Raw genomic sequence first — 11,781 nt, 5'->3', positions numbered from 1 at the left:
TTAAGCATATTGGGGATAATCAAGAAATGAGATTAGACAAGGAAGAAAAGGAGCATGGTACTTTGGAAGAGGACAAATGTTCACGAACAAACACGGAGCTTGGGGCTGAGAGCGACATTGGAGGACAAATTTTCATTGGACAACAATCTAACGATAAATATGGGTTTCCCTTATTTAAATGATTGAAAATTACGAGATTACATTAATTATCGTAATTCAGTTTTATTTTATTATTCGTTTTTAATTTAATTTAATTTTAATTCCGTTTTAAATATACAAGAGGTGCATTAGAATGACACGTGACAAAAATTAAATACGGTGTTGTATTAGAATGACGTGTATATAGGTGAAACTATTAGTTTATTAAGTATGATGATGATAGATAGATAAATTATATGACTTTAAATACTGTTTAATATTATTTCCCAGAGAACATGCCTTCTATAGTTGATGGATTTGAGAAAGTGGCACACAAAGAGGTCGAAATCTTGAATGAAGCAGTTTACTTTTATACATTGTTTAACATTATTTTAATTCCTTTTCTTTCTCTTCTTTTGAATTTTAAAGATAAATGAACGATATACCTTACGAGAAAAAAAAACAATTGATATAAGAGAGTCGTTGAACAAACATCGTTGCCTAACTACACACTCAAAACAAACAATTAAATACAGACAAATTGGGTTGAAAACAAAGGGTCCAAGGGTAATTTGGTCCTTTACACACTCTAATTTCACTCACATTACTCTGGCTTAAAGAAATTAAACTTGATCCCATTGTCAATAATGACATAAACCCCAGCTGCAATCAAAAGCCCACTTAAGCATGTTCCAAGAATACCAAGTCCCCAATTTAGCCACCATTGGAAGCTATAGAACTTTGGTTTTTTAACCTTTATCCACATGAAGCATGGATACACCAATGTCACAGGTAAAGCGATACCACCAACCAAACCAGCCAGACTTGCAAGAAATGGGATTGCCACAGCCACAAAGAAACAAGTGAATCCGAATGATGTTCTTATGATCACCCTAAGCCACCATGAACAAGGCTTCTTGAACCTTGTTACATATATTGACTCCAACTCATCAAAGGTTGGCATTCCGTAGATCTGAAATGAGCTAAGAGCGTTGATGATCACTAGTACGCATGTTAATGCTTGAACTGATTTCGCCAGGTCTTGTGAGTGGTAAACGAATAGAGCTGGCAACATGCCACTAGGCGGAATCTGTAAAATAAAGATGAAAAATTTAAGGTTCTTCGTCTATAAATGAGCACATCTATGTTGCTTAATTTAGATACACCGATTTAATAGAGGAAGTTATGTAACGTTTTTTGTACTACTATTTATAAATTTTTCTTCAATTACTTTTCATTAATATCACCAAATGTATAGTTGTTTGGAAAATAAATCTTGAAGATTTTGAAAGGATTAAAAGCACGTAATCAAAAAAGTTAAAACCGGTAAAAGTTGTTGAATATAGTTAAACACTGTTTTTTTATCCAACCATATCATACCCGGTGTTGTCTTTCTCTATTTAAGGTTTAAAAGTTCAAGTCCCCTCTAATATATTCTCTAATATATTGATGGAATTAATAGCAGCTTAAAAGTAATTAGATTTGTTCTTAAATGAACGTAGCCACCCAAGCCGAGCTACAAAAACTTGAATGTACGAGCAAAACGAGCGAAGGATGGCCCACAGAGGTACTACTATGGATTAATCTTTTAGAGAAATAAAAGCTTACCAAATGCCCGTAAGCCCAATAACCTCCAATTGCAAGTGGGAATAAACACATGGCAATAATCGTATACGAAACTTTCACACCTTTCCACATTGGTACTGTTGATGGATGCTTTTCACTCGACGGCATGGTTGCCTGTACTCCAGAAAAAACAAATTCATAATATAGCTGTTAATAGTTTACATATCCGCACATAAAAACAAATGATTAATTGATTATAGTTTACTTAATTTGATATACAGGTTCATTTTGTTCAACCATTTACAATCTTACGAGTAAGTATGATGATAAAACGTAAGACTTTTACTCAAAAAAATATAATTATTAAACGAAGAACATAGATTAGGAGGTGTTTAAACATCATTTATTCTCATCATAAATAATACTCTATATTTTACGTAATTAAACAGCCTACTTTGACTTTTATACGCTCTGCACATCTAACCTCGTTAATTCGTCATTCTATGTAAAAAACTACACAAATATTTTTAGTTTTGTTGTTTTTGAAAATAACGGCAACGTTATCAAAAGTAAATATAAATTACACAGTTTTAAAGAAAAAAAAAGCCAAAACCTCACAAAATGCTAAATATATTATATTTAATAATAATAATAATAATAATAATAATAATAATATTATTATTATTATTATTATTATTATTATTTACATCAAAAGTTTTTTAATTGATATAAGTGTCATGGAATTCAAATATTATTATTATTATTATTATTATTATTATTATTATTATTATTATTAGTAGTAGTCGTCGTCGTAGTAGTATAAGGCTGAAAGGAGTCGGCAGCTAAGAACGCTCGCCAGGAGCTCGCTAAGCACGCTACAAACCGGCCCCTAGCGCACGTTATGGAGCTTGCTACCGGTGAGTCCCTAGGAGTATAGCGAGAGGAGAGAGAGAGAATTGGGCTTGCAGTGATTGATGATCCTATTTCACATTTGGCAAATTCATAAAAAAAATCCCTCCGTTTTTGGCAAATTAGAGGTGTCGAAGCGTTCAATTTTTGTTGCTAAAACTTGTTGCGTTTAAAACTGCTCCCTTTAAACCCGGTATTGGGGAAGAGAATCGGGGAAGAAGATGAATAATTTACATATTTGGTCCCCAAAGTTTTGCTAGTTTAGTATTTTTTGTCCCAAAGTTTAAGCAATTTGGTATTTTTTGTCCAAAGACAGAATCCTTCTTATTTAGTATTATGTTTTAAATTAGTGTAATAATTTTTATTTAAATATTAAGTGTTTGTATTTAAAAAAATAGAATTTTTGTAATATTAAATGTTTGTGTATTAAAAAATATAATTAATTAAATTTAAAAAAAAAAAAAAGAAATGAAATGCTAGGAATGTTACCACTCCCTATAAAATACTAATAATTAGGTGTTAACACAAAAAAAATGAAATAACACTAACAAAAATGACATGACAAGGTGCTAAGATTGTTAGCTATAGCCTCATACTTACATGTAGTTTCTTTTAAGTGCCATGGAATTCCGCCCACCAAATTGGAACGGTCAAAACCCGGTCAACAAATTGGAATAAAAGTTTGCGAATATGTGACGATAAGATTGACACAAGCATACGCCAAAAACCATAATACATACAAAATATTCTATTCAGTTATTATATTTGCAACATGAATGATTAACTCATGCTATTTATATATATTTTACTGCAAGGAGGATAAAAATATTAATTATAAGTAAGCTCAACTAATAAATTAATACTTAGGAATATTTCCTTGCATCATTTTTAAAAAAAAAAAATACTGAATATGGTATTAATTAAGTAAAATATAAAACAATAAAAGATAGTGTATATATTAACATTTACCTGAATTTCAAGTATAAGATTGTGGCCTCTGAATGCAAAAGAAATAATTCCAAGAGCATTTAGGACATCGAAAATCTTGGATACTTCGCTACCAATCCTAATGGGATTATAAGACACATTCGGAAGTCTGCCTTTTGTTACTGACACCAGCCATATAGTGGTACAATATCCGACGGCTGTGATTGCTCCGACGAGTGAGATGCCAGCAATGGAGTTGAGATTGGGGAGTTGCGATAGGAGCACTGCGCCAGAAGTGAACACCAAATACCATTCGACCACCGTCAGTGTTTGTGCTTTGCAATCAGTCGACGCACACACAACTTGAAAGAATATCTTGGACGTTGACCCCCCAATGATGATCAACGCTATACATGTACCGGCTGATAAGTAGATAGTCGGAAATAGGGCTAAAATCTTTCCTAACCTTTCACCTGAAAGAGATCAACAAAATTTGATCTTAGAATACTTTAGAGTTACTATAAGTATTTATAATAATGTATCATACTACAGATCTATAATCCGTGTATTAGGGTCGTTTTCATGTTTCGGATGTAAATTTGACATAACACGAATACGCAAAAAAGGTTTTATCTTATTTTTCAAGATGTATTCGTATCATGTCGTGTCATATACTGATTCGTGTATTCGTGTATCGAATTGCATTCATTAAAGTTAGACAATATGTAAAATTACATCTTAATTGTGACCAAATAATGAAAATTTAGGGGTGTAATCGTCGTCAAGTACTAGCAAACTAAAACTCGACTCAATTAAAAACTAGGATTTGAGCATGATAAAATAATGACAATTTCGAGTTCGGTTCGACTAGATTTGATTAGTTACTAAAAAAATAAAATTATTTAAATTACAATAAAAAATACGATTATATTCGCAAACTCGATTGAGATTGCCTCGAATATGTAAAATTTGAATAAATGAAGGGTAAAAGTAAAAATATAATTAAGCTCGAGCATGCATTAAACCAAGTGACAATTAAAGATCTTGTGTAAACGACGTCAAATATTATACATCAAAAATAAGTAACAAAAATAAACTTGGTGTAAATTTCTTACCAAAGGTTGCATTTGCCAGTTGCATGTATCTACTGTATCGCACTCCAGTTTCATGGTCTTCATGGAGATTTACAAGCAAATACAAAGTGTAAAGTTGCCATATGAATGCCAAAGTCAACAATATAACTCCCCAAGCCCTGTCATAAACCAGAAATCAAACGGGTTGTTATGAGATTTAAACTTCCTTACATTAATATGATTATATATATTGACTAATCCAAGATCTCATTTATGGTATTCATCTTTTCATTACCGTACCATCTTGTCCAGTCATAATGTAAAAGGTGATTCGTATCCAATATCATTTTTTTACACAAAATATAAAATTTCAAGTATATTATATGTTTCAAATTTATATAGATTTAAGAAAATGATATTTTTTATTTATAATTAAATTTTTAGCTAGGTTTTTTTTTTCGAATTTGTCTCATATCTTTTAATTAGAAACACTAAGTTTAGGATTGATCTACATTATTAAGCAAATATAATAAAATAAACAATTCATGTATTATAAATTGGAATTAGTTGTTAGATTATTAAACAAACATCCATTGGAAAATTAAACATATATTTTAAAACATTTATCACACTTAAAATAAAAGTCACAACTAAGATTAAATCGAAATATATAAATTAAAACTTGAAACAATTAAAACAGACTACATATATGTATAAACTAAGATCCAACAACCAAAAATTACAAATTAGTTACAGATTAAAGCCAAATTGGCTGTTATAGTATTTTGAGTTTGTCGTTATATTATATATTAATTGATCATAACACCAAACTAATGTAGAAAATGATGTTCTGTTAGAGTAGGCAAGTAGGTTTTAGTCGTTGTTTTTTAAGTACAAGTAGTGTTGAGTTGAAGATGCTGAAAAAAAAAATCTGAACAAAAAACACATGTACAATATTTTATCAGTTTATTAACCTATCTAAATTTTTAGTTTTAGGCCATTTAAAAAAACATTTTATTTTTTATTTATATTTTGTATTGAAATAATAGTTCAATAGATAAATCCACAAAATCATAAAAAAAATTTGTTATTGTGTATTTTTCCCTTACACTAAAAAGGGTAACAGGAAAAATAAATTTTAATGATAGTTAAAAAAAAAAGTAATTTGTTTAATAAAATACACAAGATAAGTAGATTTGTAAATCAATAAAAGGATAAAATAGAATAAATTTTTCGCATGTTCTCAAATATATAACATGATTTTCGCAAAATTTTGAGTCAAACCGCCACCTTTGCGTTACTTATGCTTTAGTCTCGAACCCGACAACAAATGAATCATAAGAACATTAAAAAAAAAGTAAATTACCAGCCAAGGATGGTGAAAGCAACAGGAAGAATGAGTGCTTGAATCCCAATCCCAGAACACAGCGTATGAAAAGCTGCATAATAAGCATTTCCATTTCTCGACTCAGTGATCGGAAGCCATGCATCTGTGGGATCTAATTTAGTGATCCGAAGAGCTTTTCTCAAAGGACTACCCAAAGGTGTTAGAAACCGCGGTGTCAAATTCCTAGACCTTATATAAGCCATGGGAGTCCTAGCCCCACTAGGAGGCATCGTCATCGGCCTATCTGGTGTACCGGGTACATATGGAGTTTGTGACATGAACGGCGAGTGGCTTGGTGGTGGGATGCTTATAAAAGAGATCTTGGGGCCGGTTTTTGGCTTCGGGGCTGCTGGGTGGTCCGGCGACTGCTGGTCTGGTGACTGGAGGAGCGGTGAACGAGCTAGAGATGGAGAGTGGATTAGTGAAGAAGGGCTGGAGGTTGGTGGTGAGTCTACGGATGACTGGGTTGGTGGTTTGGATCTTGCATGATCCTTGATTTCTTCCATGTCTAGTTCGAGTGCAAGTTCGCGCCCGATGTTTTAGGTTTGGTGAGCAGTTGGATTGTGAAGTCTTGTGGAGGTTATAGTGTATAAATAGAGATAAGAAGGTAATAATGCATGAGGTCAAAATGGGAATACGATTAAATAAAATATAAGTTGATTATGGTGTGTGTATGCTGACCGAAAATTGGGAATAGGAAATGGTGGCTATATGACATGTGGAATAAGTTCAATGTGGTCGTTGATAATTATTAAAATTTATATTTTTTCAATAATAATGCTGGATAAAAGAGCCAATAAGATGGTGATAAAAAAAATACTAGTTTAAAATGGTTTGCACGATTCGGTAAACCCAAGATTTTAAAAAGTTCGTCATGACTCTAAGGCTTGCACATACCGCCAAACTTTACAACACCGCCGCCTTAACTCATATATATGTATAAAAATGAAAAAATAGTTGAAAATACATATAAAAATATTAGTTATATAGAAAATTGTCACTTTAAGTCACGTCTTACAAACGCCGTGACTCGCCAAGGCTCGGAAAAGCTTGAGGCTTGACATTGCCGCCAAGTCATGTCTTACGTTATTTAGAACATTGGGTAAACCTATTTAAGACGTATAATCAATTAAGATTACAAAAATAATAGCTAATCTTTATAAGGCTTTTCCAAAAAAATAGTCAAAAATCATGGTGGCCTGTAAAATTTTAAGGTTTTCTAAGGTGTTGTTTGTTTTGGAAGTGGTTAAATATCTTTTGTGGTTTTCCATGTTTGCGGACGAAGACGTGCATTTGAAAAATGTCTACTCATCAGAGAGGAAAAATGCTCAAAAAATATTTTTTTAGAAAAACAAACGAGGCCTAAGGCTTCCTAAATTGTCATAATTTTAAATTTTAAGTTATTATTTGCCAAAATCATGGTGGTCTACGACATTGATTTTTTGTCAAAATGACTTCGTTACGACACTTGTTGCAATGATTTCCAACAAAAAAAATTGGTTGCAAAATCTTTTTCCCCCAATTTTGAACCTACATAACTATTTCACACAAAGTTAGTTTGATTTAATTTTTTTCATTGTGTTTAGTATAACAAAGTCTATTCATTAACATATCACATTTCAAATTTAGAGGTTAAAAGTATTTTTCAGCTCCAAATAGGCTATTCAGTAAAATATGTGAAGAAAGACAAAATTTTGTACCTTCATAACTTTGGCATAATAATTTTATTTGAGATGGACTGTTTTTTATTGTACTTGTTGTAACATGTGCTATCCATGAACATATTACACTCAATATTTTGATATCAGGAAATCGTACATTGTAAGCTTCAAAATAGGACAGTTGGTATTTTTTAATGTTTCATATATATATATATATATATATATATATATATGGTTATCACGATTTCATCAGAATAAACTTATAACATGCATCCCATAAAAGTGTACATTAAACTTGATTTATTAAAATTATTCCGTACCTCGTTTGGTAGGTACGTCGTTTGGTAATTCCCATTGTAGAGTAGGCAACGTAGGATTCATCGTATCAATGCGATATGTAGCTCAATACATTGCAGTAGTCAAATTAAATTTAAGCAGTTGGTGAATGTCAAGTACGTGAAACGATCTATTTGTCACTACCACATACACACAACGTACGCCACTTTTTTTTTCTTTTCTTTTCCATTTCTTGCATTTATAAATCATGTGATCAAGATGTAAAACTACAATTTGCAAAAAAAAAAAAATGTGACCTTAAATATGAAGCTGCAAGCGTGTCTTGCTTGATATGCTTGACACTTTTGCATCCTCCTATATGAAGCATCGTCTCAGCATACGGTGTGATATCACGATAGATTTCCCTTGTGTAAAAAATGACATTATTGTCGTTCAATTCTTAAACGTAGTTATATATCCTGAAATGTATTTACCTCTACTAAATCCATTCTCGAATACCTATTGCGTTGCTTCACGGAAAACCTCAATGATTGTTGTTATCGATAAATGTTGTGTACTCATGGATAACCTTATCACGACCTCTGGAATATTATTTGTCAATAGATTGAAATTGACTGTAACATCCTAAAATTTAAATAAAAAAACAAAGATGTTAGTGTTTAAAATGTGTGAAATAACATGATAAAGTTGGGAAAATGCAAATAATGGTAAAAATTAGAAAAATGCTCAAACAAGAGGGACCTTAGGTGAAAATTTAAAGAAATAAGATACAAACACATTCCTCTCATTCATTCTAGTCGTCTTTTTTCAAGAAAGAAGGAGCACTAATGGAGATTTCATCAAATCGTAACATGTAGGGTTTGATTCAAGTGAGAAATTGAGCATTCAAGCAAAGAAAGGGAAGAACGAAGGCTTGCAAGGTAGAATCTCTTCTCTTCTAACCTTGAAATTTGAATTTAAGAATTGGGTGAAACCCCAAATTCAATTTTTATGAGAATTAATGATTAGGGTTTTGGTTTCTAACCTTACTTGGGTGATTTCAATGGTTTCATTCTCAAACCAATTATTCCATTGATGGTTTTGATGATTTGGGTGAAAAAAAGGTCAACCATGAACCCTAGAATCCCAAATTGGGGGATCTTGTATTTATATGCTATGTTTTGATGAATTCAATGACCTAGATCAAGTTTGACAACAATAAACACTATGGGATTGCTCAAACTCATTCGTGATGGTAGAATCATGTTTTGAACTTGGATTGGAATGGATTAGGGGACTTTATGATGAAAACAATGAAATCCTTAGTAATTGATCAATTGATGAGTAAAGGAAGTTCATAATCATGAATTGATACGCTTGGAATGGATTAAACCAAAAAAATAAGGTGTTACATGATTCTTAGATTGAAATATGGAGTTATTGACCAAAAGGGCAATTTGGGAACATTAGATGCAATTGAGGATTCGATAGCTAGATTTAAATATTTACAATGAGTTTAGTCACGCTTTCAAGTACCTAGAAACATAAAAATGAGTGTACAATAAGTTCGGTTCAAGCTTTGTGAACTTTGGAATGTCCAATTCTATTGTAGCCTAGCTAACCATTCTTTTAGAAAAAATGGGAATCACAATGATCTTAAAAGGGGTTTCTGTCATAACCCGAAAATTTTTATTGGATTAGGTCAAACACTTCAACTTAGGGTCAAACTTACAGGCTTCTAAAGCCAAGTATACGTAAGGGTTGCGTGTTAGGAAGTGAACCACGTAAGAACCAAGAGCTTAGAACAACATTTGAGCCATAAAACCTCAACAAGTGAGGTTCACGGCGAAGGACCATGTTCACGGCCGTGAACCCCTCTTAGGCCGTGAACTCATGGTATATAGATGAGTTTTAGCCACTTTTCCTTCACTTCTTCTCTTGGCCGCAATCACTCCATTCTCTCTCAAGTATCATAGTTCAAGAACACCATCGTTCACTCTTAAACATCCCCTTTCCTTTGATACTTCATAGAAGCTTACTAGGATCTTCAAACACTCACCAAAACACCAAGATCTTCAAGTGTTCGTCATCAACTTGGGCCGTGAACCACTCAAATGGGCCGTGAACCACTCATCAAGTGGGCCGTGAACTCCATTGGGTCGTGAACCATCCTTCCTTTGGGCCGTGAACACTCCTTCAACCTCCTAACTTGCTTCTAACACTTCTTTGGTGAGTTATTCTTGCATCCTAGGTTGTTTCCCAATGACCTTTGTAGTTATATTCAATAATTACATGCCAATATGTACCATTATATGTCATTTAGGACTCGTTTGTGTCTCGGGAATTCATTCGTGGAACTTCTCATTCTTACTCGAACCTTCAATTGAATCACCCACATAAGGTGAGTTCATACCCATATAATCTATCTTTTAAATGTTTTTAAATGCTTTTAAAGGTGGCGGGGGGGGGGGGTAGGGGGAATACAAGTTGAACACAATATTATTGTGTTAATATTTACCTGTGATAACCATCACATTAAAAAATTTCTTATGCTTTTGTAAGTGATAAAAACAATTCAAAAAATCTTTTTAAATATATTAGTTTCTTGTTTATAAAACTCCATTTTAAAGTACGTGTTTAACTCAGTAGCTAGTTGAGTCTTTTCTACATGCCAGTAACAGTTCAAACAAACATAATAGTAAACTATAATAGGTATAGTTTAGGGTTCAATACATACTATTACTAGAACAGGGATGAACATACTATAACTAGAATAAGAAGGAACATACTATATTCTAGAATAGAGGAACAAATCATGATTCACATACTTATACTTTACACTCCCAGTAACCTAGGAAGGGAACGTATCATTAACTCATTGTTTAAAACAAAATATGATAATAAACATGGTATAAGGTTATATATATGTGGTACATCTACAACGTACCAGGTTATATATGGGGTACATCTACAAAGTGCCAAGTTATATATGGGGTACATCTACAACGTACCGAAGTTTACTTAAAAAGGGTACATCTACAAAGTACCGTACAATAGTAAATAGCAATATATAAAACTCACAACAGTATCGACTGAGGCGTTTAGAGTACAGGATTTCATTACTTCTAGTAGTCTTCATAACCAATAGAACAACGCCACATAACTTACTAGTAACATGAACATTCAGTTAGAAGGGGGCCTATAATGCTAACTTTATGATTCCTTGTTGGATACATTAGGGATATATATTAATGATATCCGACAGACAGTAAGATGTGTGCTTTTCGCTTTATTTCCTGTTCCTTGTTTGGTTGCGGGCTTAGAGCAGATTCACACAGTCTACTATCTATTCGATTTTGATATATATATATATATATATATATATATATATATATATATCCTGTATACACCAAGTAATCATAGAGAGTAACAGGTATGGGTCAGGTCACATCATACAAATTCAATATGCCGTTTTCTAGTACAAAAACATACTTTTTGGATAGAACATTAAGTAGGTAAAACTAGCAACTTATCTATAAAAGGTTTGATATGCATTATTAAACGAGTATAACTTAAAGGACCTTAGGTGGTTAATTTTATAATACCTTAGTTCATACATCAGGGTTATATATAATTAATATCCGATAGGCAGTTGAATGTCTGTTTTCCGCCTCATTTCCTGTTCCTTGTTTGGTTGTGGGCTTACGGCAGATTCATACATTTAACTGTCCGTTCGATATTAGATTATATATAGCTAGTATAAATTAAGTGATTATAGAAGGAACTATTGTGGTTACCATTTTTACTAAAGGAAATATATGATTTTCTTAAAGAATATTTTCAA

At 32.4% G+C, this 11,781-nt stretch overlaps 1 protein-coding gene across 1 annotated transcript; it reads right to left on the bottom strand.

The window, feature by feature from the left end:
• Positions 1–585: 585 nt before the first annotated feature.
• Positions 586–6,582, bottom strand: LOC145107512 (lysine histidine transporter-like 8). The gene is made up of 5 exons (XM_079044405.1): positions 5,980–6,582; positions 4,656–4,792; positions 3,583–4,013; positions 1,747–1,878; positions 586–1,228 (listed from the first exon to the last, which is right to left on the bottom strand). The coding sequence occupies exons 1-5, from the start codon at positions 6,504–6,506 to the stop codon at positions 743–745; spliced, it is 1,713 nt and encodes a 570-aa protein (XP_078900531.1). The 5' UTR covers positions 6,507–6,582; the 3' UTR covers positions 586–742.
• Positions 6,583–11,781: the final 5,199 nt, after the last annotated feature.

This window comes from Lactuca virosa, chromosome 4, assembly GCF_052849685.1.
Source record: "Lactuca virosa cultivar CGN04683 chromosome 4, Lactuca_virosa_CGN04683_v6, whole genome shotgun sequence".
Lineage (NCBI taxonomy): Eukaryota > Viridiplantae > Streptophyta > Magnoliopsida > Asterales > Asteraceae > Lactuca > Lactuca virosa.
The sequence above is the reverse complement of the archived record's forward strand: the minus strand, read 5'-3'. Positions and strand labels throughout refer to the sequence as shown.

Bases quoted from the DNA above. Each gene is read 5' to 3' on its own strand.
- LOC145107512 (XM_079044405.1), bottom strand. From the start codon at position 6,506: ATGGAAGAAATCAAGGATCATGCAAGATCCAAACCACCAACCCAGTCA. The intron at 1,879-3,582 runs GTAAATGTTAAT...TCTGGAGTACAG, and splicing joins ATCTTATACTTGAAATTCAG to GCAACCATGCCGTCGAGTGA. The intron at 1,229-1,746 runs GTAAGCTTTTAT...TTTATTTTACAG, and splicing joins ATTGGGCTTACGGGCATTTG to ATTCCGCCTAGTGGCATGTT.